The sequence below is a fragment of the Eutrigla gurnardus genome, assembly GCF_963514095.1.
Source record: "Eutrigla gurnardus genome assembly, chromosome: 14".
Classification (NCBI taxonomy): domain Eukaryota; kingdom Metazoa; phylum Chordata; class Actinopteri; order Perciformes; family Triglidae; genus Eutrigla; species Eutrigla gurnardus.
Genome location: NC_139937.1, coordinates 1909023 through 1934097, shown reverse-complemented (window position 1 = coordinate 1934097; position 25075 = coordinate 1909023). Strand labels below are relative to the sequence as shown.

The window sequence follows — 25075 nt, the reverse complement described above, 5'->3', positions numbered from 1 at the left end:
TTTTCTTAGTTATCCAACTATAATCTACAGGAGGAAAATGTGCCTGTTCCTGTTGCCCCCCCCCCCCTCTTCCTCTCACAACCTCCTCTATGTGCAATGGCTCTCCTGCTTCTCCATCCTGCATGTAAATTTTCCTTTGAGGTTTGCATGCATCATTTCTGCATCCAGTTTGCATGCTCTTCATGCTCATCATTGGTTTTGGTTTTTTTAAACAGTTACCAAACCGCCCTGAACTGTATCAGCAAGCTAAACCAACAAACCAAAGAATTGAGTGGATACATTAACAAATGCAAAGTCGCTGACTGGTTTCATGAGTAATGTGTGTGTGGATCATGCCAGGGTTGGATCCAGGTAAAGGGGAGAGATGAGGGCCGATGTTTCAGACTCATTCAAACGGAGGAAACATCGTCGGGCAGAGCTCACGGCTCCCAGAAGAAGCTGCTAATGGACACAGTCTGTTCAACTTTCATCTGGTGTGACTTTCAGACGTCTGCAGACATGCTAGCAGGCTGTACTTTTGGCAGGTTTACTGTTCAACATCTTAGCATGCCAACATTAGCCTACTTGCACTAAATACCAGGATTGTTGACAGTTCTGCAGTTATTTGGTCATTAAGTTAAGTGTTGAACAAATTACATTTTTTACCTGTTGGTGGCATGAGGCGAAAATGACTTCATCACCAAAGTGATAGGAACTTTTCTAAAAAATGGACGAAAAAACCTTGAAAAAAAACTGTTGACTTTTTATTGTAGTTCGTAAAAACAAACAGCAATGATAGAAACAACAAGGTGGTAACCATAATAATAATAATCAATAATGTAAAACAACATAACAATATACAGTAAGAAATTAAATTAATTGTTCTCAAAACCATCCCATGTACCTAAAAGCTGTGGAGCTATTGCATGTCCGTATTTGGGGAAAAGGAGGGAGGAGTTTAGGAATGTCGAGGTGCTGGTTGGGGCCATGAGCAGAGCCCATCCTGGATCGGGTCACCTGACAAGAGGGGTGGAGGTTTAGGATGGAGGGTACGGACGCAGGAAGAGGTAACACATGGGAGTGACTGATAGAAAAGTGACGGTAACAGTCTCTCAGCATCGGGGCCATTCTGCAGTAGAGGTGCACATTAACATGCCCTGTTTCTCACACACACACACACACACACACACACACACACACACACACACACACACACACACACACACACACACACACACACACACACACACACACACACACACACACACACACACACACACACACACACACACACACACACACACACACACACACACACACACACACACACACACACACACACACACACACACACACACACACACACAAGGACATTAATGACTTAAAAAAAAATCACCATTTTCTAAAGGCGAAAATGAGCACAATAAAATCCCTTCAATGCTTCAATAATCCAAAAATGACTACAAAGCACCTGTATACTCCGAGCATGCTGCTTTGTCTCCAGTCTAGCTTCTTCATCTTCATTACATAGTTACATACACATGTTTGACCCTGCTATAAAGACAGAATAGGACCGGTCGGTGGAGCTGCCCGCAGTTCAGTCCAGCGTTCAGGTTACATAAGTTACATCTGAATCCCAGTGGAGGACGAAGACCATTTGCTCTCATCCGACATCTGCAGGTCCAGTATTCTCACATCAAAGTCCAGCAGCGCGGCTGATTATTCTCCGAGTCCGAGATGGGTTGTGGGTGCAGAAGGAGAAGGACAAACCTGACGGTGCTGTACATGGCGGTTGAGGGGGAGGATGTCTGCTACATGGCGGTGAGGTGAGGGCGACTAGCCTCAGTCAGAGAGCAAAGGAGCGAGGCGAGGTCAGCGTGGCACCTGCATCTGCTGTGAGGTCTGGTTCTGAACGGTAACCTCGGGGCCGCGGCTGGCCAAGCGGCTGAGGATGTTCCTCTCGGACATTTGCAGCCGCACGGCTACAGGGGGTATCCTGGCGATGGTTGCCGGGAGACGTGTGACATCAGCCTTCATGTCGCTCAGCAGTTCCTCCAGCTGTTTGAGAACTGGAAATACAACACGTATTAAAACGTCAAACTTTATTACAGTAAAAGAGCGCCACCGTGATAATCTTAGTGAAGGACCTTGTTTTTGAGGCAGTTTGGTGATAATCAAGGATTCAACATTACCATATTTCAGCATTACCCTGTAGTCAGACCAGATTGCGCCTGACAAAATGTACTAAAAGAGGCAGGAGGAAATAGCATGGGTAGGGCTGTAAACATGGGAGGCAACGTGACCAGCAGATAACATCAGCAGTGCACAAAGCAAATGTAAATGATACAACTTCTAACAACCATGTGGTCATTGTTCTTACACTCACTACAGCCAAACTGCCTCTCTCCATCTCTACTGCTTGTTTTATTTATCAGCAACTGTTCAGACAACTGATTGATTGTTATCATTTTTCAAGCAAAAATTACAAACATTTGGTGAATTCAGCTGCCCACAAGTAAGGATTAGAGGGGTTTTTTCAGTTTTGTTGCTTTAATAAAAGTGTTTCTTAGACTCTGGGATACTATTTATCACGGGCATTCTTACGTTTTAAAGGTCACATATTATACTGCTTTCATCAATTTCACACAGCTGTCAGAGGTCCAACAACACTGTACTCGATATGCATTGCCCCAAACCCATCTGTGGTCCTGAATTTCAGCTGTCTAAAAGTTGCTCAAATGAGCTCTACTGAGAACATGCTGCTTCTGTGTCTGCACCTTTAAATGCTAATGAGCTCTGTCTGTCAGCCTACTCGGAGAGGAGACATGCCGCTTACGCTAGCGGCAGCATGTGGCAATGTTTACGTGGATGTATCGCTATGGCTCGCCTATGTGTCTCAGGTGAAGTTGCTGGGGCCCGTATTGTGTGGACAGATCCTTTTACGAGGGTCAGTGTCGAGGCAAAGCCAGCTTTGTACTGACCCTCGTTACTGAAGCAGCCCGATGTGAAAAGGTTAGCACACACATAGAAGCTAACACGGACCGTAGCCGGCACATTGTCATTAAAAATGAAACGCAAGAGACCAGATCTCGGACCGCCGTGCACGGTGCTCTGTCGGACACACGCCCCCGGGTTCCGTCCGACCGGAGGCAGCAGAAGACGCACCAGAGCGCGTGAGACAGAGGGAGGATTGTCTCCAGCTTCACCTGCAAGGATTTATTCACGGAGCACCAGCCGGATCAAATAAGCTGCTATGCTACCGCACCGTAGACGAGTATGAAAAAGTTTCGCTGAGTTTTTATAAATGCTTGTATTATCAGGTCAACACATTTTTATAAATGCTTGTATTTATCAGGTCAACACATTTTTAAAAATGCTTGTATTATCAGGTCAACAAGTGTTGACAAGTGTTGACCTGATAATACAAGCATTTATAAACATTTAGCGAAACTTTTTCATACTCTGGCGTGAAACTCAGCTGAACTTAGTTACTTCTCATTCAAGGGTGAAGAGGATTCTTTATTCTTTAGTCCATTCTTCTAACGTTGATGTAATGTCAGTTGGTATAATAGCAGAATGGCGGACAGCACCTGACTTTGTAAAAAAAAAAAAAGCGTGTGCAGTGTATTTATTTTCCAGGAACACAAGAACCCTCCCTATATCCATCTGTTCTGATCGTCCATATGTTTTACCTTTATGCAGGACTGCATTGGCAGGCTTGTTTCCAGACATGGACTCCTTGCTGAGGTGCTGGTGGGACTCTGCAAGACACTCCACCTCACTGAAGCGAGTGTTGAGGGCCATGGAGGGGTGGGCCGGGTCCTCCGTCATGTTCAAGTAAGCCGCCCTGCGCAGCTGCTCCTCGATCACTAACGCCTGCTCCAACAACTATACAGGCACAGAGATAGACGCCAGTCAGACGGACAGGAACAGTCTCACACACGGGGAAACACGTGACACAAGTGAGCGTGCTCAGTTCACCTTGAACCTGCGGGCGAGAAACTTGTTCTTGATCTCCAGGAAGTTTCCTCTGCTCATCTCCCCTTTGAAGGGCTCATTGAGGATGGCGAACCTCACATCGTTCTGCACATCCTGCCACCGAGCGTAGCCGTGTCTGAGAAACGCCGAGGTCAAGTGTAACAACATCGTTTCCTTCTGAGAGTCATATTATCATATGCCTGTTTTTTCTCAAGCAAGTTTGAAGGACAATAAATAAGCAATTATCGGTCACAGATCATTTTACACTTGGACGAGCTGTAAATGTAGAACTTCAAATCAACTTTCTTCTCTTCTTTTGAAAAGGCTCCTCGCTGCACAACCTGCTTTGAATGCTTGGTCCAATATGCTTTGATTGGATCAATAGACGCCTAAATCATTCTTAATCCACACAAACACCTTACACTCATAACCGAAAGGTTTGAAAGACAAAACAAAGGGCTGAGAATGCAGTATGACCATAAATACTAGGTGCTGTGCAGAAGAACATGCACACTAGATAATGCTCCTATGAACATTACTTACCAACCAGTGATGTTTCAAGATTCTACCACCTAGAATATTCTTAAAATTTTATTATATTGCTAATCTGATGAAATTTCCCTTGAATGACCCTGTTAATTTGCTCTTTTTGTCTAGTCAGCAGAAAGAAAACTTTTTTTGTAACAGCTATTATATTATACGAAAATATTCATATATGAGAAGTCAAAACCAGATTCTCAAAACAGTCGAGATATTTTCTGGCAGTGATTAATCAATTTATCATTTCAGCTGTAATGAGACAACAAAACAGCAAACATGACATGAGAATTCAATGAGAAATTGGCCATTTGAAAGGATACTGTATGATTCCTGCCAGCAGCCAGTAGTCATGGCGACGGTGCCAAATCTCAAAGGTCTTTTTGGTGACAGTGGCCGCCCGCTCTTCATTCTGCCACAGAGAATGAAGCTCTGGAGAGGAGGACAGAAAGGTCAAAAGACACGAAAGCCAAAAAGTAAAGTGTGCGTGCGTGTGTGTGTATGTGCGTGTGTGTGTGTGTGCGTGCATGTGTGTGTGTGCGTGCGTGCGTGTGTGTGTGCGTGCGTGTGTGTGTGTGTGCGTGTGCGTGTGCGTGCATGTGTGTGTGTGTGTGTGTGCGTGTCCACCTGTGAATCCTCCATCAGCGATGTTGAACATGAACCTCTGCTTGGTGGCTTTTTTCTTCTCCTCGCCGACGTTAACCACCGCTGCAGCTGTTGCTCCATCTTTGTTGCTCTCTCCGTTCTGCAGTTTGCCAGACTCATCTGTTTTCACAGCGTCCTTGTCCTCTTTTTGCTCTGTGACAAAACAACATGTCGCCAAGCAACGCTGTTTAAACTCCACACGGGACATGGATGACATGAAATGATGGTACCAGCAGCATAACTGTACATTTAGCTTATAAATGTATTGAGGATGTGTGTAATGACATTTATGTTGTGTGTGCTGACATGTACCTTTCTTCTCCTCCTTTGGTGAACCGGTGTCCATCTTCTCCTCTTTTCCCTCCCCAGCTATAACAACAGAAGCAATGTTAGAATGATAAAAAAGGGAAACAAGGAAACATCACAGAGTGGAACGGTTGCCTCACCTTTAGACTTGTCCTCCTCTGAATCCATCTTGCCCTCTGCACCTTCACCCTTGACCTCGGCAGGAGCGTCCTTCTCCATCTCTGAAGTCTTGTCCTTCTCTTCTTTCTCCTTGATTGCGTCATCCACTTCCTTTTCCTTGCCCTCATCTCCATTCCCCGTCTCCTTCTCTTTCTCCTCCTTCCCCAAAGCAGAAGCTACCTCCTCCTCTTTCTTTTCGAGGACAGGGGATTTTTCAGACTCATCTGGGATTTCAATAATCTACGAGAGAGGAAGTCAGTTTCAAATGAGATCATATCAGCAGACTCCAAGTACAATGTTGCTGCCCAAAACATATGAGACTGTAGTGAAAACAAAACATGGATGATGTGGATATTCAAGCAGAACCTACCTCTGGGTCATCGCTCTTTTTGACTCCTTTGCCATCCTCACCTTCCTTCTTCAGGTCTTCCTTGTCCTCCAATTTTGCCAAATCTTCTGACAAGGAACAGAAGCCACAGGTCAATGGCGAGTATGCAAAAAATGCAATTTATCCTGTCATGTTATAGCAGTCAATAAAATAAATTACATTTTTAGGCTTAATATTTGAAGAAGAAAAAGGTTAATCTTGTGGCCATTTGTTTCATGTTGTCTTGTATGCAGGGTGTTGGAATCTGAATAAAGACTAAATTATTTAAAAAAATCTTCTCCCACCTTCCAGCGTGATGACTTGGATTTAAATGTAAAGTACACCTAGTTTATTGGTTTATTTGAACAGGGACAGTGCACATTAATGAGCATTACTGTAAATGTGCCAGAATTAGCCAAAAAGCTACTTTTCATCTGCAGTCAGGACAGATGTTACGAAAGTCAACCCAAAAAACAATACAAGCAGTAACACAGTCTAAAAAGGAGTGATAGCAAAAAAGGTCAAATATTAAATACATGATTAGACATTGAATAAAAGCAAAGACAAATAAAACATGTATTGAGCATGAGGGCGGACCAGACATGTAACATAACAACAAGGCAATGGCAGCTGGCACAGATAACCAGATGAGCACAGAGATGCATGCAGGAAGGCTGCATGAAGGCAAAGTGGCAATGGTAGGACAGCAAACACTCACATTGAGTTTTGGTCAGGGTCAACATCGTCTTGCAATATCAGACAAACAGAGATCTCCACCTACTGAATGTCTGGGGGATTTCTAAATGCAAAGTTGTTGCTAGAATGGTGGCGAGAATAGTCACAAACAAACCATCCCGTTTCAGCGACAAAACCACAGATATTGTCTTCAGGCTCTTGTTGAACAAAACGTTCAGTGTAGGGCTGAAACGATTCCTCGAGTTACATTTACATTTAGGTCATTTAGCAGACACTTTTGTCACATTAGTCAAAAGAAGGAAACAAAGAAACCACAACATATCATTGCCGATAAAGTAAGAGCTAAAAATAGAACAAGTGTTAGGTCCTCGTCTGAGTAAAGTAGCTATTCAGCAAACATACCTTAAGAACAACAGTGCTATGATCAAAGTGCTATAGGTAAGCTTTTTTCTTTTTTTTGGGGGGGGGGCGGGGTGTTAGTGGGTCATGCTATGCAGAGTCAAGGTAAAGTCTGAACAGGTGAGTCTTATTATTCGAGTAACTTGATTCCAAAAAATGCTCGAGGCAAGAAGCTTCGTTGAATTCCTATCTTGCACATTATGCGGCCTGCTCAGCGCAATTATTGTTCCACACGGACCGTTTTTGAGGAAGCCAGGGCTCCACCATTTAGGGCGCACATGCAAGTGCGGCTAAATATATTCCTTGGTCCCAACATTTAGCGGGTCTGTTTATGTGTGTAGCATATTGTTTTTTTCTCCACAGCATACAGAGATGAATCGCCTCTAGTTCAGTTATCGACTTGTGAGTCTCGGTGAAAAGTAAACCATGCGGTGTTGAGGTTTGGGCAACGAAGGAATTGAAATGCATGTCATTATTCAAATAATATCCATAAGAACAGCGCTACAACATACAGTGTATTTGTCTGTGATGTCTAACTACAGTATTGTGATTCATGAAGCTGACCTAACCTGTCTGCAGTGATCATTTCCACATGTGTGTGTGTGTGTGTGTGTGTGTACCTGGGACAGGAGTGTTGGGCTGCGTGTCTGCAGGGGTCCCAGTAGAAGGAGTCTTAGGGTCTTCACCTGCAGCCAAAGCTGCAGCCATTTTGTTCTCCTCCAGCTCTGCCATCCAGGGCATCGACCACTGACCGTTCACATGCTCAAACTCCTGCACCTGTTTGTTTCATTTCATTGTTAGAACTTGAATTATCTACACTTACTATGGAGTGCTACTTTTCTAACTGGTAAAGTCACTGGTAAACCGTACCTTTTTCCTTATGAGTGACATCACACCAATACGGGTGAGCACATGCTGCCTCGACAGACCCTCACGTGGGACTCCGTCTGCAAAGGTCTCCGCTCCATCGGCCCCCGGCTCACAAAGGTGACGCATGAACAGAGACACATAGGCCCTAAGAACAATGGAGGAGAAGGAGAAGAAGACGTTGTCGTCGTCATTTGGAATATTTTGCACATTTCACATAATTGCACAAAGAAAATACATTGCAAATCAAACAAAATGATAGATACCGTAAATCCTCTAATACTGGCCTGTATTCTATTACCGGTACTGGCCGGTCTCTAACATTAGCCGGTCTCGCTGTCGGCGGAGGTAAATAACGGCCGGTCTCTAATGGAGGCCGGGGCAAGTGTCCACAGGCAGCGTTATTTACACGCTTCCCATTCATTGTCAGCCGTGCAATGCATCCCGTCGCAGAGATTTTGGCTGAAGCTATATTAGAGGATTTACAGTATGTAAGAAGCCCTGCAATGCATTTGGCTCACGGCAAATGTCAAGAGACGGTGCGCCACCGCCTCCTGCAAGCTCTCGAAAATCTTTTAAACTGACCGTTGTCGATCTAAAATAATAACAGATTCAACAACTGCATAGCTTATTTCTCACATAAAATGTTTTCAGAAACACATTTCGGTGAACTATTGTCGTAAAATAAGAGAAAGTTTCCAAACGAACCGCCATGTTGGTCGGTTTGAAATCTGGGAGCAGAAAGCAAAAACCCAGCCAAGTGAGCCGTAACAATACATGGCTAGGTATTGTTTCCATTCTATTGCCAACACATGAAAGAATAGGACAAGCAGAAAAACATCTCATTGAGAGACTCACTTGAATTCTTTCTCAGACTTCCCTCGGAGGTCCCTGACCAGCCACTGGTTGGTGAAAGCATCCTGTGGAGGCATCCCATAACGCATCACTGCATTCAGGAAAGCCTTCCTCTGCCGTGCATTGAAGCCCAACACCTGGCGGGTAGTAATGAAGTCAAGTTTAAACTAAAATTAACCAGAGAGTCACTTTGAGGGAGTTATCACGTTCCGTCTTTGTGCTGGTTTTTCACCAGCAGGAACTCACCTCGATGTTCCCCCCTACTCGGGCCAAGAGCGGAGGCAGAGGTTTGTCCCGGTCGTTCCTCAGCCCTTTCCGGCTTGGTCTGCGGGCATTAGCTGAAGCGAAACGAACAGTTAGTCCAGAGATTGAGTGCACATTCCAGGTAGTAACGTCTCACTGAGGCCATTCAATGTTAAAGTGAAAAATCAAACTGAATTTTGAAGTATCATCGTGTGTGTTCTTAACTCTTAAAGTTGCTCTGTGAAGATACTCCACTTACGGCTCATCAAGGCAAATTCTGATCTTGCTGAAGCTGTCCCTCCACACAATCTCTCGGCACTTCTACATTAAATGCTTCTTCTCGAGGCAACAAGCTTATAGAACATTTACAACTCAAAGCAGTGTCAGGTGGTCTATATTTTATCTCAATCGAAGAAACAGAGCCATAATTAAATAAAACAGAAATACAATCGATTATAAACATGTACACGCTTTTGTACAAAATCAACTGCCAAAATAACAACTTGCAGAAACTTTATAAATACAAGGGAACAATTTGATCTGAAACAGTAGTGACAGTGCCTTTTTTAAACAAAGTGCATTTCAAGATATCTTAAATATCATCTTAATATGAACAGCAACAATCCCTATAAAGGGCAAGCAGACTCTTCAGCTGGCTGAGGAACCATTGAGTTGCATTTTCTTTCCCTGTTTCTTTGCTTTTTTTCTTCTCTTTCGTTCCTTTTCCTTTCTGTCATTCCTTGCCTCTCTACGCTCAACGCAGACGATGCAGTGGCAAGTGGCTTTCTGGGAGTTGTTGGAGAGGTTGTCAATGAGGATATCATAGCTGTCGTCTGATTCTGAATAAACATCTGTAGAGGTAGTTCCAAGGATGTTAGTGGCTGAAAGAACTAGAGCTGGAACATGAAGGCCTACCTCCAGGTCACAAGCATTGCTGGGACCAAATCTGAACTCAAATTCATCTTAATGGCCAACTTCAAACCACTTTAATGGAACCTCTATATCTTCACACACACACACACACACACACACACACACACGCACACACACACGCACACACGCACACACACACGCACACGCACACGCACACGCACACGCACGCCTCACCTTCAGCCCGTTCATCAAAGTCTTCGTCGCCTTCCTCCGATGCCACCGAGTAATCAGACTGGTTGTCAGACTGATCCTCCTGCCAGTCTAAATGAAGAGTGTTGAATAGGGAGAAGAAAAGAAGCATGTTATTGATCGTCGAGATAAAGTACCTCCCAACTCCTCGTGGAGCTTCAGTCCCAATTAGTTACCCTGCTTTTTAGCCAGGAGGGGGAGCTACTGCTTTTCAGTTCCTATAAATACATATTTTAGTAAATATGTTTTCATTGGTTTGTTGTAATTATTAGTTCATCAAAGTACTGGCAAGTCTGCTGCCACAGTTGTTGTTTTCCTGTATTCACTTTGCTCAAATAGGTCTGTATCAAGTGGACCAAATGGGTGAGACTGCAAGATGACAAAGGTATCTGAATAACTGCACTGAGAACTGCTCTTTAAGAATCACTGTGCTTCAGATTTTAAAATAACTTTGTAATGTTGCTTCATGAGACCATCCCCTGGATTCAAATACATTGTTTTCAACATGCTTTGTTTGAGAAGAAAGAAATGATCAAATTCTCAACCAATCTAATAATACTAATAAAAATTCCTGCGATGCGCTCACTGGCTCTCCTAGCATGTTACACCAACGACACACACACTCACACTCACACTCACACTCACACTCACACTCACACTCACACACACACACACACACACACACACACACACACACACACACACACACACACACACACACACACACACACACACACACACAAAGAGAGGTTGCATTATATATTGTTCTGTACCCTGTCTTATACCTCGGTCCTCCTGGGAGCCGTCATTGTAGTTGACTGGCTTTCGAGTTCTTTTGCCTTTGCCCAAATTTCGGGCGAGGTCTTCCTGCTGCTGCTCGTAGTGGTGACGAAGCAGTTTCTCCCAGTAGTCAGGGTCAACACTTTCCTCCTGCTTGATCACTTCTCTTTCCACCTCCTCCTCCTCGCAGAAAGCAAAGAGGATTAATAATAATAATAATAATAATAATAATAATAAGTTAGACTAAAATGCATGTTTTTTTTCTGTGGTTATGATCTACAATTTCAGGACATTTTGAGACAATTCAAACTACAGACACTCGCGACACACATTTAGATGCTCATACCTCATCGTCTTCATCTTTGACCACATACTGGGCCACTTTAAAGGAGCTGAGGTATTCGTTCATGCTCTGGAGCTCAGTGTCATCTGTGGCATCCTGGTTCCTGTCTAGCAAACGGTCAATTGCGCGGTCATCGTAGTGGATCACACTGCTGTCATCCTCCTTGTTGTCCCCTAAAAGTCAATTAAAAAAGGGAAGGAGCCAGAAACAACATTTACTTCCCATAACACGAGTCAGATCAGACTGGCATCCCAGTGGAGTGATATTTTGAAAATGAGACCCCGTGTCTCAATGAGACAAACTTAATCAATAAAAGGTTAAATAAATTGAAATCCCGACTCCAACCCAGTGTTGGTATCTTGCTTATCTGCCCAACACAAGCATGACAATAAGCAGAACAATGAAGTCAGTCAAGCCTTTTCGAGTTAGGTCACATGTTACAAACAACTGAATATCTGTCCAATGACAAAAAAAGTGTACATTACAGGAACACGCAAACAATACAAAATAATGTTAATTATCCTCACAAAGATTTCAGCTGCCTTCATTTTAAAGGAAAAAGTTCCTGACCTGCTTGTTGCCATCTCATAACAACGTTACAGATCATTTTTTACTACTGATGTGACCGCTAATGTAGAAGTATCAGAATGGCTCAAAAAGCTTAATATAGACAACAATCACAACTTGCTGTAATCTGACCTACTACAGATCTCTGATTTTCTCAGGACAAACTAGTTGTATCACCTCTTGCTTTTGTGTTGTAAAAATGTTGCAATTTGTGAAATTACTTAATTGCTATATTAATTGGAACTGCACACTACTTGTCACAAAGTAAGAAGATCCAAGCAAGATTGAAAAGTTGCCAATTAAAAATGGCCAGCGTTACCTTTTGCTCTATGATGCATAGCACCGTTCTGATGTGGTTATAATTAATCTCTCTAAATAGTAAAACACAGATAACATGAAAGCAAAACTCTGGATCTTAAATCAGGCGACTCGCCTTCCCCAAGTTCATCCTTAAACAACTCTTCAGTTCCAAACTTGAGGATGTCATCGAGCTCCTGCTTGGACATGGAGCCCGTCTTGGAGCCGAGACCGGGTCGCACCACCAGATGAGTGAGCATCATCTTCTTCTTTGCCACCTGGCAGTGGGAGGGTGGACACACAACTGGTGAGCAGGTGATAACAGAATGCTGACATCGTATACAACTGTAGTTTTTTGTGGTGTTCCTTTTCACAGACCTGTGTGATCCTCTCCTCCACAGAGGCTTTGGTGACGAAGCGATAAATCATCACTTTCCTGTTCTGGCCAATACGGTGAGCTCTGCTGAACGCCTACAAAGCAGAGGCATGAACCCGATGTCAGAAAGGCCTGTCATCCAAAGGGACACAACACTGGTGTGGACGTAGGCGTTTGCATACCTGGATGTCGTTGTGGGGGTTCCAGTCAGAGTCGTAGATGACAACGGTGTCAGCAGAGGCAAGATTAATGCCCAAGCCACCCGCTCTGGTAGAAAGGAGGAAAGCAAACTGGGGAGCACCGGGAGCTGTTGAGATTTAAGACAGAACATGAAAACCCAGAAAGAAAGACAATTAGAAGACTGATAGCACCAGAGCAGCTGCTTTTAGGCAATACAAGCAGCACATGTACCATTAAAGCGGTCAATGGCCTCCTGTCTCAAGCTGCCGGTGACTCCTCCATCAATTCTCTCATATTTGTATCCCTCGTTCTCCAGGAAGTCTTCCAGCAGGTCCAACATTTTGGTCATCTGGGAGAAGACCAGAACCCTGTGGCCTCCCTCCTTAAGCTTCTTCATCATCTTCTGGAGAAGCGTCAGCTTTCCTGAAGACTTGGTCAGAGCATTGCCCTCATACATGCCATTTGGAAGTTTTGGTGCCTCCTACATTAAAATGAATTAAAACGTTTCAACACACAGACGTAGTTCACCCCCAGAAGGAACCGTGTGTTCCCTTGTAATGGTGTGAGGATCATACCATGGCAGCTGCAGGAAAGAGGTAGGGGTGATTGCAGCACTTTTTCAGGTCCATCACCACGTTGAGCAGGGACACTTGGTTTCCTCCTCCACGAGTGTTCAGGGCGTCGAAGTTACGCGTTAGGATGAACTTGTAGTATTTCCTTTGTTACAAAGAAAAAAAGGTGAAAAATATCACGAGAAAAGAGACTACAGAGATTAGACAAAGTAAAAGATTTTGCACCCTATTATGAGTAATAACAGAAAAATGACCATCCAGTGTTCAATATATAGACTGTTGTCATTTTCATGACATTTTCATAATTTATCTGTTAAAACATATAGCTAAAGATCTTCTTTCAACATACTTCTGCATGGGGCTCAGCTCCACTCGAACAATAAGCTCAGTCTTTGAAGGCATGTGTTTGAAAACGTCAGCCTTCAGTCTTCTGAGCATGTGTGGTCCCAACATGTCGTGGAGCTTCTTGATCTGGTCCTCTTTGGCAATATCTGCAAACTCTTCCAGGAAGCCTTCCAGGTTGCTGCAGAGAGAGAGATGAAAAAAAACAGCGGGGGTGAGTGTCCTGATTGTATCTGCAATATAGCTGCATACGCTGTAGCCACATGTGGGGCTACTGACTTGAATCTCTCTGGCGTCAGGAAGTTCAGCAAGTGGAAGAGCTCCTCCAGGTTGTTCTGAAGAGGAGTGCCAGTTAGCAGTAGCTTGTGTTGCAGCGGGTAGTTGTTCAAAATGCGGAAGAACTAACAGGCAGAGAGAAAAAGACATTTTGGCCATTGAACTTAATAATGAAACACACATCGTAGTTGGTATTTTCAGTGTAATACAGCAGTGATATAGGTACTGTAAATTGCCAATTCTTTTCAATTCAACAAACGCAGGCTAAAGAAACACCTGCATGTTCTCTGTGTTATTACCTTGGACTGGTTGTTTTTGAGCCTGTGAGCCTCGTCCACAACCAGACAGGCCCATTCAATGGAGCCCAACACAGCTTGGTCAATGGTAATCAACTCATAGGACGTCAGCAGGACATGGAACTTGACTGTTGAGTCTTTCTGTAAAGCACAGAGAGAAGAGAGATATTAGTTTAGCTGCAGAGGAGGGAAATAAGAAGAATCTGCAAACAAGTGTCTGGTAATAGAGGGACACAAGCTAAAACTGCTGGTAGAAGCTTTGTATAATTTGGCTGCAGGTATATTTTTGTACTGTAAAATCCAATCAGTGTAACTTTTAATACAATACAGGACATCACGGGTTAGTATGCAGTAGGGATGTCCCGATCCGATATTTGGATATTAGCAACATTCGCCGTCCACACGGAAACGTTTTGTGTGTGTAAACGCAGTCTTTAAAAAGGTAGTAAAAGTCTTGAACGTTTGGGCCGCTGGATCGTGCTGCAGCAGATATTCTGCTCCTCTGTACGACGGCGTATCAGGGCCACTGTATGAAAACAAACGGAGCCGAGAGAGGGGGGCAATATTCAGAGAAAAAAGTTGCAGATATGCTACTTTATTACGACGCTAACAAACAACCGGCATTTATGCTAGCGTCCCATGAATGTACGTACATTTATTTAATATTGCGCACCTCTCTCGGCTCCATTTATTTTTTTTAACTACAGTGGCCCTAATACGCCATCGCACCTCTGCCCCTTCGCTGAGGGATTACGAACAGCTTGTATACGGCGCGCAAGCGGCACGGAGGCCAAAACGGAGGAGTTGGTCCCTAAAAAGAATTCACTATTTATAGTGTTGTTTTACCTTTTAAAATTCTTGCTGAATGTTCATACTTTGCAGAATTGCAAATTTGATTCAAATCTGTTCAAAAAGGTACTTTGGCCATAATGGTCTGTTATTCTTTCAGTTTTGTTACCTTGTAGGGCTATATTTTTTTAAATAGGGAAATTAGTTTGGTTGTACTGTTCAGTAACTTGCAAAACGGTCTTGCAAACCAACATGAAAAAGAATCATGATAAGATCGTAATCCTGCCTGAAAAGAATTGTGATATGATATTTTTGCCATATCGCCCACCCCTACACGGCACCGATTCAAACCGATGTACTTTCTTTCTTACCTTCATCTTCGATGCTTTTTTCCCACCTCGGATGGCGTTTCCCTCAAAAGAGAACTCGTTCTCCCTGATGACAGCCCTGCTGTCCTTGTCCCCTACGTAGGTCACCACATACATGTCAGGGGCCCACATCTCGAACTCTCTCTCCCAGTTAATGATGGTGGACAAGGGAGCACTAACCAGGAAGGGACCTTTGGAGTGACCCTGTAAACACACACACACACACACACACACACACACACACACACACACACACACACACAGTTTATAGTTTATCCATAAACAACACTTGTAACTCTGGGATGTCCATGTCTTCTCCCTCCCAGGTCGACTAGTATTTGTCTTGCCCTGCCTTTAGGATAGAGGTCCTTACTTAAAGCTTATCCCCTTTCATCGGACACATGTGTACTGTGTGTCACATGTCTGAAACCCTACCCACTAACATTGATCGACAGGGGAGGGCAGACTGGACAAAACGGCATCAGGACAACACAAAAACAATCATGTACTGTTCCTACCTCCTTGTACAATGAGTAGAGGAAGACAGCAGTCTGTACGGTCTTTCCTAGTCCCATCTCATCTGCCAGGATTGTGTCTGTGGCCTGAGCCCAGGAGAACCTCAGCCAGTTCAGCCCCTCCAGCTGGTAGGGATGCAGGGTGCCTCCTGTGCTGTCCAGGTAGTCAGGCTGCCGATCAAACTTGATGGTGGGCTGAAAGGAAGAAACCAAGAAGTATATCAATGCACATCTGTCCTGACTCCAGCTGCTTTTATTCTGCCAAGGGAACCCACAATGACAGCAAGGCTTTATTTTATAATTAAGGCAGTTTAAAAATAAAAAAATAAAAAAAGTTTTTGCTTTGTTTGCTTCAAGGTACTTACATCTACAACTGGATTGGCAGGTGGACGCTCTGCCTTCTTGACTTTGACCGTCTTCTTCAGCTTCTTAACAGGTTTGCCCTCTTCACCCATCATCAACTCTCTTAAAGAGAAGGGATAAAAAAAACATATTTTCAACTGCATTTATGAGGACCACGAGAGAAGTATTATCCAACATTCTCCAAGTCTCTGCATACCTGTGATTCCAGTATGTCTGTTTGTAGGTGTCAAACTCTGGGATGTCCATGTCTTCTCCCTCCCAGGTCGACTGGTCATAGGCCAGATCTCTCCATTTGATCAAGTAATGTACATTGTTCTTTTTATCAACACTAACATAAAAAAACATATGAGAAAGATGGAGTTATTCTTTTTCTGTGTTTGCTCTCCAGGTGTGCATAACTGTGCAGTTCATGTAAGATTAGAAGACGTTAATTTTAGTCTTTATGAGTCTTAAGTACTGCCTGTCAGCATGATATTCTTGCTCGTCATTCTCATGGAGTGAAAATATATTGCAATACTAAGCTTTTTGCATTTATACTATTGCAGTTTTTTATGAGTTATTAGTAATAAAACAAACGTTTAAGCCGGTAACTATCACAATACAAATTAAAGCAATAGTAATTCAGTCTGATGGGGCCAAACCTTCAGAGCAATCTATAAGCGTACCGCATGCTGCTTTTTTTTACAGGTGAACTGTGTGTTTCACATGAGTGTCTTACCTGTGGTTGAGGATGCGGTGGATCATCAACCACTCCATCTTAACTCCATAGCGATAAAACTCCTGCTCCATGTGGATGAAAAGAGGATCCTTGTTCTTTCTCTTGGTGCTTTTGTTTTCATCACCCTCACCTCCAAAATCCACAGGCGGCGGTTCATCCATGTCGGTCTTTCTCTGGTAGTTACGGAACATCACCTGGCAGTTCAGCTCCAACTGGGGGCGAGCGACAGTGAGGTGGAGAGAGGGACCACTGGGTTTGTGTGTGTCTTGTGCCTTTGAGTGCGTTAAGTGCAAGGAAGAAACATTCTCAACTACATTTTCATCAAGTGTGTGTGTGTTACCTGTAGCTCAAACACCCAAGAGCAGTGCCAGTAGGACATGTTGCACCATTTGACAAAGAACTCCCTCTCCCTGCGGCCTGCCAGCGGCGGGGGATCATTAGCATCAGCAGGGAGGTCAGCAGGCCGGGGGACAGGCGTGGGGGCTGGTGGCTCCCCCCATCGCCATGTTATAACCTTCTGGACTTTGCCCTTCATCTGTGGACACTGTTAGAAAGAGGAGTACATCATTTAGAAAATATGGTGTTTGTCAATAAACAGAATTGCTTTCCCACTGATAATAAATTCTATTTTTAAGAATAATGGGAAGGGTGAAAAGCTGCCATGGTTTAACTAAAGTACTATAGACATGCAAAAGATATAATCTGCACTTGCACGAACACCCACATGAGCACACGCAGACTCACATGCACCAGTGCACAGCGCTCACCTTGCAGCGGGGGCAGATCCATTCCCCATTGGGGATTTCAGGGAGAGGAGGATTGAGGCAGTGGATGTGGTAGGAGGAGGGGCAGGTGTCACAGCAAAGCAGCTCCCCTCCATCCTTGCACACCCTGCAGAACTCAATGTGGTGGTCGTCTTCTTCCTCCACCCCTTCGTCCCTCCTGTCCTCCTCATCCTCCGCTTCGGCCTCAGAGAGCTCATCCCTGGCCTCCCACTGGATCCCTTCCTTCTCCTGGTGGCAGAATTTCAGACAGAGGGAGGTGGTGTGAGAGGGAGGGGGGGAGGGGGGCAGACAGGCAAGGAAGGTATGCGGAACAGAGTGAAAGGAAAAGGGGAGGGGTGTGGGGTGATTTTTCAAGAGCGGCGGGGGTGGGGTGTGTGTGTGTGTGCATCGCGTGCGAGCGCGTGTGCATGTTTGCGTGTGGAGCCATAGTGGAGGGAGACGGAGGGGAGGGACAAGAAGAGGAAATGGAGGATGGGGGTGGTGGTGAGACATGTGGTGGGAAATAGGAGAGGATAGATGGGAACATGAGCAGAAGATGGGGGGGGGGGGGGGGGGGGGGGTAGAGGACAAAGAGAAATGGAAAACACAAAAAGATTTTTAGATCACCATTAACAAAGTCCATTTCCTAACAACTAACGCTCCTGTCAGTGCAACTTTCCTGTAATACACTTCCACACAATAATATACTTTGATTTTTGATCTGCTGGACTCACACAGTGTGGGCAGCTCCACTTGCCCTCAGGGGCCTTTTCCATGTCGGGGTCCAAACAGACCATGTGATAAGCTCTGGGACAGGTGTCACACAGAATGATCTCTCCTCCCTGCTGGCACACCTCACAGTAGTCCTGGTGGTCCGTCTCGTAGCCGTCGCCATCATCCGTCTCCACTGAGAAAGGACACCCGCCGAAAGTTAGCAGGAAATAAATAGATAGAGATACAGAGACCTGGACACATGAGCAGTGAAGGCCTTCATTTTTTGGCCTTTCCTTTGATTTGACTTATTCGACAAAGAAAAATCTCCCACATTAAGCTGCAGTCTGTTCCGATATCTTTGTCTAGCACTGATGCACATAATAACAGAACATTTGATTTCAGTAATATTTCCATGCCGACCTTTCTTCTTTTTCTTCGCACTCTTGGGTTTCTTCTTTGGACGGCTGCTGCGATTGGAGCCGTCTGACACAGAGAAAGTCCCATCTTCCAAGTCACTTTCAACATCAGGTTCATCTTCATCACTCTGACAGAGAAACAGTGAGGACAATGGGAATTGGAGAAATAACTGGTTATACTATAGCATGTAATCAATATGCTCACCCAACGATCGTCTAATCCTCAAATTTAAAGAATAAGGATGTTTATAATTTACCCTTTAAGAAATATAATAATGTAAAAAGCTAAGCAAAACTCTGAGTCAGGAGAAAGGCTGGTCCACCGTAAAACACCGCTAACCCCTTGAACTGTAATCAGCAGGTGGCTAGCAGGTGACAGGAGCTTAATAAATGATCATTCCGAGTAAAGACTTGTATCATGTACTGTAAAACAGAAAATAGGGTTGCATGAAAAGTATCTTACAGAGGAGCGCTTCCTCTTGCTGTTGAGGCCCCCTAATTTGATCTTGAGTGGCGCCACCTTCTTGGGTTTGGGCTTCAGCGGAGGCTTAGCTGCTGACTTCGACTTCTTGCGAGCATTGGGACCTGAGAAGACATAGAGATTAAAGTTTAATCAGGAGGTAGTACTTTTTTACAGACTTCAAAAATTACAAACCATGCTTTTCTTCAGATTTTATTCAATTATAAAGTTTAACAATCACGTGTACTTTACCTTTGCCCTCTTTGGTCTTGGCCTTGCGGAGTGGAGGTGCCGGGGCTGCTGGGGGGGCGGCGGGGGGCGGAGCGATGGGAGGAACAGGAGCAGGTGAAGCGGCAGCACTGGTCTCGAGCCCTCCATCTGTCCCTGCCACCACCATGTTCTCCACAGCTGCAGCCACATTGGCAGCTGCAAGGGCTGCATTGGCAGTGGCGCAACCCTACAGGAGAGGACACAGCACAGTGAGAAACTCTACTCTCTAATGGCAAACACACCAGAGGACAGAAACGTATGGTTCATTACCAAGTAGACCTGCAACATCGGTCGGGATTGCAATACCTTAAGAGGATTGTTGGTGCTGAATTCTCTCCACTTAGCCATCATTAAAGTCATCATCTTGGACACAGCAATTTTGGGGTTCTTAGCAGCAATTAAAGGTCTGTGGACATAAAATGTAAAGTGAATATTAATAATTTCACACATAAATAGCTCCTTCAATAACAAGGGAGGCAACGACAATACTGTTGATCAAAGGGTGTCTTCACCTGACGAACTGGCTGAAGGCCTTATAGTTGGTGAGGGAGCTGTAGTCTTCCTGAGTAAAGACGTGGTCTATGTCTTTCATGCCCCAGGCCTCCAGCAGTTGAGTGGAGCTTTTAGGCTGAGGCGAGAGGAGAGGGTTTGAAGAACAAACAAAAAACAGCCAGGGGAGGTTCGTTTGTCATGTCAGCCCTGAAGGAGTTGACTCTGCACTCTGCAGCTGAATCTTTACCTGGCAGTCGTCGTCATCGTCGTCATCGTCTTCTGGTTCTGGATCTTTACGTTTGCTCTTTGAGCTGGATGAGCCTCCTTTCTCTGTTGCCGCACCTCCTTTCTTCTTTTCTTTGGCAGCGCTGGAGCGCTTCTTTTTTTTCTTCCCAGGGGCATAATCACTTCCTTCACTCGCCGACCGCACACCTCCCTCTTCAGCATCTCTCTCTCCTCCTTCTACTCCCATCAGGTGCTCTGGGGAGCTGACTGGCAACTCCTACAACACATAGGGGCATTTTTTCAAATGACACAAAGACAATGGTGCATATATATAGTTTTTTTTTCATGTATCTTGATATATTTTATAAATAAGAAATTAAATTGTCATCCTTTTTATTTTATGTGTTGCAATAATTATGCCACTCTATGTGGGATGTGGAGGTCTGTACAGGTTCATCACTAATAGACAGAAAATGTGTTAATAACCATTAACAAATAACCACCTCTCTCTCTAATCAATTAATCTGTTTACATTAAAAAAAGTTTGGCATTGTCCCATTAAAAATGTCTCATAAGAATTAATTGATTATCAAAAAAAGTTCATTTAAAAATGTGTGTTTCTGTCATCTCATTGTAAACTGAATATCTTTGGAATGACTTTGAACTGTCAGACAAAAGAAGCAGTTCAAATGAGTCATCTATACGCATCATTCACTTTTTACAGGTATTTTATGAATCAAAGCCATTAATTGAGAATATTATCTGCACACTAATCGGGGAAACTAATGGTTAGTTGCAGCACTAATTTCAGGAATGTGCTTATCTCTAATTTCTTACCCCGACCCAGCCTGCTCCTTGCTGATGTCCACTTGCAGGAAATCAAGATGGATGAAATAAGTGTTGGGCTACCCCAGCAACAGATGATCACATATCGTTGTACCCACATCTTAACAAGATACCTGGCTTCATCCTGGCACCCCCAGATCAAACGCATACGTACGTTTAATTTAATCTTCATCCGACCTCTGCATTTAACGCATCCTAAGCATATATCTGTAAAGTCAACTACCCGCTCAAGGACACTTTGACGTGGAGCCCTCCCTACTGACAACTACTCACAAGCTACTGCACTGACAGGCGGACCAGGGACAGAGTGCAGGATGTAAATAGACTACTGCTTTTGTGTTTTTTTTCCACATGGAGCAAATGAGCAACAACTGCATTTCGTAGTGCAACACTGTGTGCACGTGAATAATGACAATACATTATCTGTGAGTCCTTATTTACATCATATGTGCACAAAAATGATGATCAATACACTTCCAGCGCTGCTTTGCTCCCCTGCTATGAAATAAACTCATTAGTAGATCAGGCGGCCTACACCGGAGCCCGAGGTCCCTTGTGATTTCCCCAAGTCACAGCCTTTTTAACGGACACGAAAAGTTTGACAAACTAACCTCTCTGACGGGTCTCTGCCTCTTGCTGCTCCTGCTCTCTCGGCTGCTCTTCTTGGCTTTCTTCTTCTTCTTCGCCTTTGGTACCTCCTCTACCTCAGACACAGCATCCTCCAGCTCGTCCTCACCTGCGGTGACATGCTGCCATCAGTGGGAGAAGACACGGACAGGACAGCAGCTCTGCTGCAGGCCAGAGGAGAGCAGACGCGCGCACTGGCACGACTTGGCAAACGTTCGTGCACGCACGCACGCGTGTACGCACACACCCGCGAATGCCACAACAGAACAGGTTCAAACTTGTCTGTTCTCTGACTCTGAAACTTTGACAGTTGACGCCCGCACTCGAGAGGAAGATTCGCAAAAAAGATTTGCGAAAGAAGAGGGGTGAAGAAAGTAAATGTCGAACTATGAACACTTCCTTGACAAGTTAGCTAACTAGTCGATAATGGCGAGTGACGGACTGGCTAGCTTAAGCTAACGTTAGCTTCGGCGAGCACAGAGATGGACCTCCTTGAGAGCGAGGAATATATCAAATAAATAAATAACGAGCTTACCGTGAGGAAGTGAGGGCTCGTCCGCGGCTCTGAAGTCTTCCCTCTCATCTTCGCTGCCCGACATGTTCGCAGCGTTTAATTTTATGTCTTGCTGGTCGAATTAATCCCTCCTAAACCTTGCTCCTCGGTCGGCGAGGGAGGAGGGAAAATGACGTGGGACTGCCGGAGAATGGACCGGGGGTGTCCAGGAAGGGAGGGGGCGGTGGGTGCTGAAAATAAATAAATAAACGGCATTGGTCGGTAGCTCACGTAATCCTGCCTTGTCTCCCAGTATTTACATAGCGGCCGATCTAATTGACCACCTGCGTAACCGAAGAAGTTGGATAACTGTTTGTGAGCTTTGACAGGGTCTGATGTTGATTTGCAGGTATTTCTCCAGACAGGAGTGGATGAAGTTAAGTGTGACATTCAGCATTATTACAAGTATGAGCTGCACATTCGGACTGTCGAGTTGAAACAACGCGTTAAAGAAAAGTTGAAGCATAGAAACCCTACCTTCACACATTAGAAACTTACTGTAGAGTGTGTATGTGTGTAGTCCCGGGTCGAGGTGTGCTCTATCTCCCCCTCTCTCTCTCTCTCGGTGTGAAGAATGAATAAGAAGTCAGCCTGTTTGTGCGGCAGTTGTTGTCATTTAGAGCTCATTCGTTAAGAACGGCTGAACCACGATCAGCGAAATGTGTTTGGAAAATGAACCGTCAATGACCCAGAACACGTTGCTCCGTCCCCCTCTTCTCTCTCCCCCAACCTTACAGGCAGAGCTTAGCTAACATCCTCACACAAACACACAAAGGGGCAGACATCCCATAATAATCCCCCCCCCCTCCCACACTCACACACTCACACAGGACTCTGCATAGTTACCTCGCAACGGACAGACCATAATACTCTGCCTGCCCCCACCCCCTCCACCACGCGCGCGCGCATGCACACGCACACAGGCAGGCACGCACACACACTACCACTACTGGTAGACATGCATGCACCAGGCTCGTTGCATGCACACTCCTTCCCCTTTCCACTAGTAGTCCCAGCCCCCTTAGCAACCCCGTCGTCATGGTGACTCCCCCCCCCCCCCCCCACTCCTCGACAGACCATAATACTCCAGCAGTAGCAGCACACATCCCATAATATACAACTTCTAAAAAGACAAGAAAGGAAGAAAAAAAAACTCCAGTCACATGGTCTCCGGGGGAACACAAGTCCACTGGTGACAGACCATAATACTCACTGAGCATCCACCTGGGAGTGGACATGCCGAGAAGTCAGAGTCCAAACACAGGTAGACTGAACGCGTGCAGTGCAGGTACAGCAGGCCTGCTGAACCTGGTGGTGTAACACAACTGGATGTGTGTCACACACTTTGATGCCTACACTGCTGCTCAGCACCAGGCTGAGGCCTCCTGTTACACTGTTGTTACCGCAGATAGACCGTACCCGTTACACTGTTGTCGCCGCACATAGACCGTACACGTTACACTGTTGTTACCGCACATAGACCGCACCCGTTACACTGTTGTTACCCCACATAGACCGCACCCGTTGCACTGTTGTTACCCCACATAGACCGCACCCGTTACACTGTTGTTACCGCACATAGACTGTACCACATCCGTTTAATTGACCAATAAGACTGTGATCTAACGATCTATGTATGATCAAGTCTTTCAAGCGCAACATTCACCAATGGGTGTGCAAGTCCACAAGAATTGACAGCGGCTGTACATCACCTGCATTTTGGTCTGCCGTGGTGAGGATGCAAGTCAAAGGTGAGTGCTTCATAAAACACACAAAATGTTCCTTTCAAGTTCAGTTTGTGAAGCAGTAAATAAGATTTGAGATGCATCAAATCATTATGAATGTGAAAGTTAGTTTTTAATGGTTGTAGAATTACCCAGATTCTCGCCACTGTCGCTGTAACGCTTGCCCCTGGGTGATGTTGGGAATTTGAAATTGTGTTGACTCTTGAAATTTTGAGCGTATTCTAGTCCTGCTCAATGTGTTAAGTGTCCTGAGATGACTTCTGTTGTGATTTGACACTATAAATAAAATTGAATTGAATTCAAAGCATGCCACATCAACTACAGCAGATTGCAATTATACTTTACAAAAGAAAAAGTGTCAGATAAATTCACTAAAACATCTATTACAGGAGACTGCCCCAGCTGCACATTTTCCGCTTGGTTCTGGTGCTGCTTACTTTGTAAAAGAAGAAAGGATAAATAAAAGTGGCCGCTGGATGATCATTTTGGCTCAGCGGGGTCTGTTTTATTCATATGTCTTTTCATTTCATTTCAAAGTAAAAGCGCAGAGGGTGCAATTGAAGGCCAAATGAGTTTAATGATTCTGAAAACATTTTTATTGATACACTGAATACTCTGAATTGCACTTATTTATCCTTTGTTGTTATTAGAGCTGCATTGCATCCGTCTCTTAGACCATGGTGATCGGGATCAGATTGTTTGGAATGGTCAAGTCATTCAAGAGCATTACAGACCAACAGGTGGTTAAGTCCTCGAGAGTAATGACAAGAGTACATCTTAAACATTTCTTGATCCAAGGTTATGTGTTGCAGGTCAAAAGTGAATACGCTTTAATTCGTAAAAACATTCCTAAATAAGCTGCTGCGTATCTCAGACCCAAGCAAGCTATAAATATGACCATAAAAAGTCAGGTTTTACATCTTTGCCAGAATTCCCACACAAAGGTCAAAACAAATTGGCACAATATCAACTACATATATACAGTATATATATATATATACAGTATATATACAGTATATATATACAGT

General features: G+C 44.5%; 1 protein-coding gene across 5 annotated transcripts; it reads right to left on the bottom strand.

The window, feature by feature from the left end:
* Positions 1–730: 730 nt before the first annotated feature.
* On the bottom strand, positions 731–23030 carry chd4b (chromodomain helicase DNA binding protein 4b). Of its 5 annotated transcripts, none has more exons than XM_084027738.1 (40): positions 22801–23030; positions 22285–22493; positions 21734–21858; positions 20299–20553; positions 20072–20187; positions 19866–19965; positions 19542–19746; positions 19293–19414; positions 18834–18957; positions 18434–18606; positions 17703–17948; positions 17276–17479; positions 16936–17147; positions 16414–16545; positions 16220–16319; positions 15858–16049; positions 15343–15543; positions 14186–14323; positions 13890–14011; positions 13618–13791; positions 13272–13413; positions 12928–13177; positions 12699–12823; positions 12519–12611; positions 12277–12418; positions 11280–11449; positions 10939–11116; positions 10139–10225; positions 9035–9126; positions 8792–8925; positions 7937–8081; positions 7687–7843; positions 5975–6060; positions 5586–5844; positions 5452–5508; positions 5122–5292; positions 4818–4926; positions 3961–4093; positions 3672–3867; positions 731–2048 (listed from the first exon to the last, which is right to left on the bottom strand). In XM_084027738.1, the coding sequence occupies exons 2-40, from the start codon at positions 22346–22348 to the stop codon at positions 1852–1854; spliced, it is 5928 nt and encodes a 1975-aa protein (XP_083883864.1). In that variant the 5' UTR covers positions 22349–22493; positions 22801–23030; the 3' UTR covers positions 731–1851. The 5 variants fall into 5 exon arrangements, with proteins under 5 accessions (XP_083883864.1, XP_083883865.1, XP_083883861.1 ...); XM_084027739.1 differs by having other exon boundaries at positions 10939–11113; XM_084027735.1 differs by having other exon boundaries at positions 10927–11116; positions 22801–23029.
* Positions 23031–25075: the final 2045 nt, after the last annotated feature.

Excerpts from the sequence above, each read along its gene's own strand:
- chd4b (XM_084027735.1), bottom strand. The coding sequence starts at position 22,348 with ATGTCGGGCAGCGAAGATGAGAGGGAAGACTTCAGAGCCGCGGACGAG. Across the intron at positions 17,148-17,275 it reads CTTGGGTGTTTGAGCTACAG|TTGGAGCTGAACTGCCAGGT; the intron begins GTAACACACACA and ends GCTCGCCCCCAG. Across the intron at positions 3,868-3,960 it reads TTCTCGCCCGCAGGTTCAAG|TTGTTGGAGCAGGCGTTAGT; the intron begins GTGAACTGAGCA and ends GTGCCTGTATAG.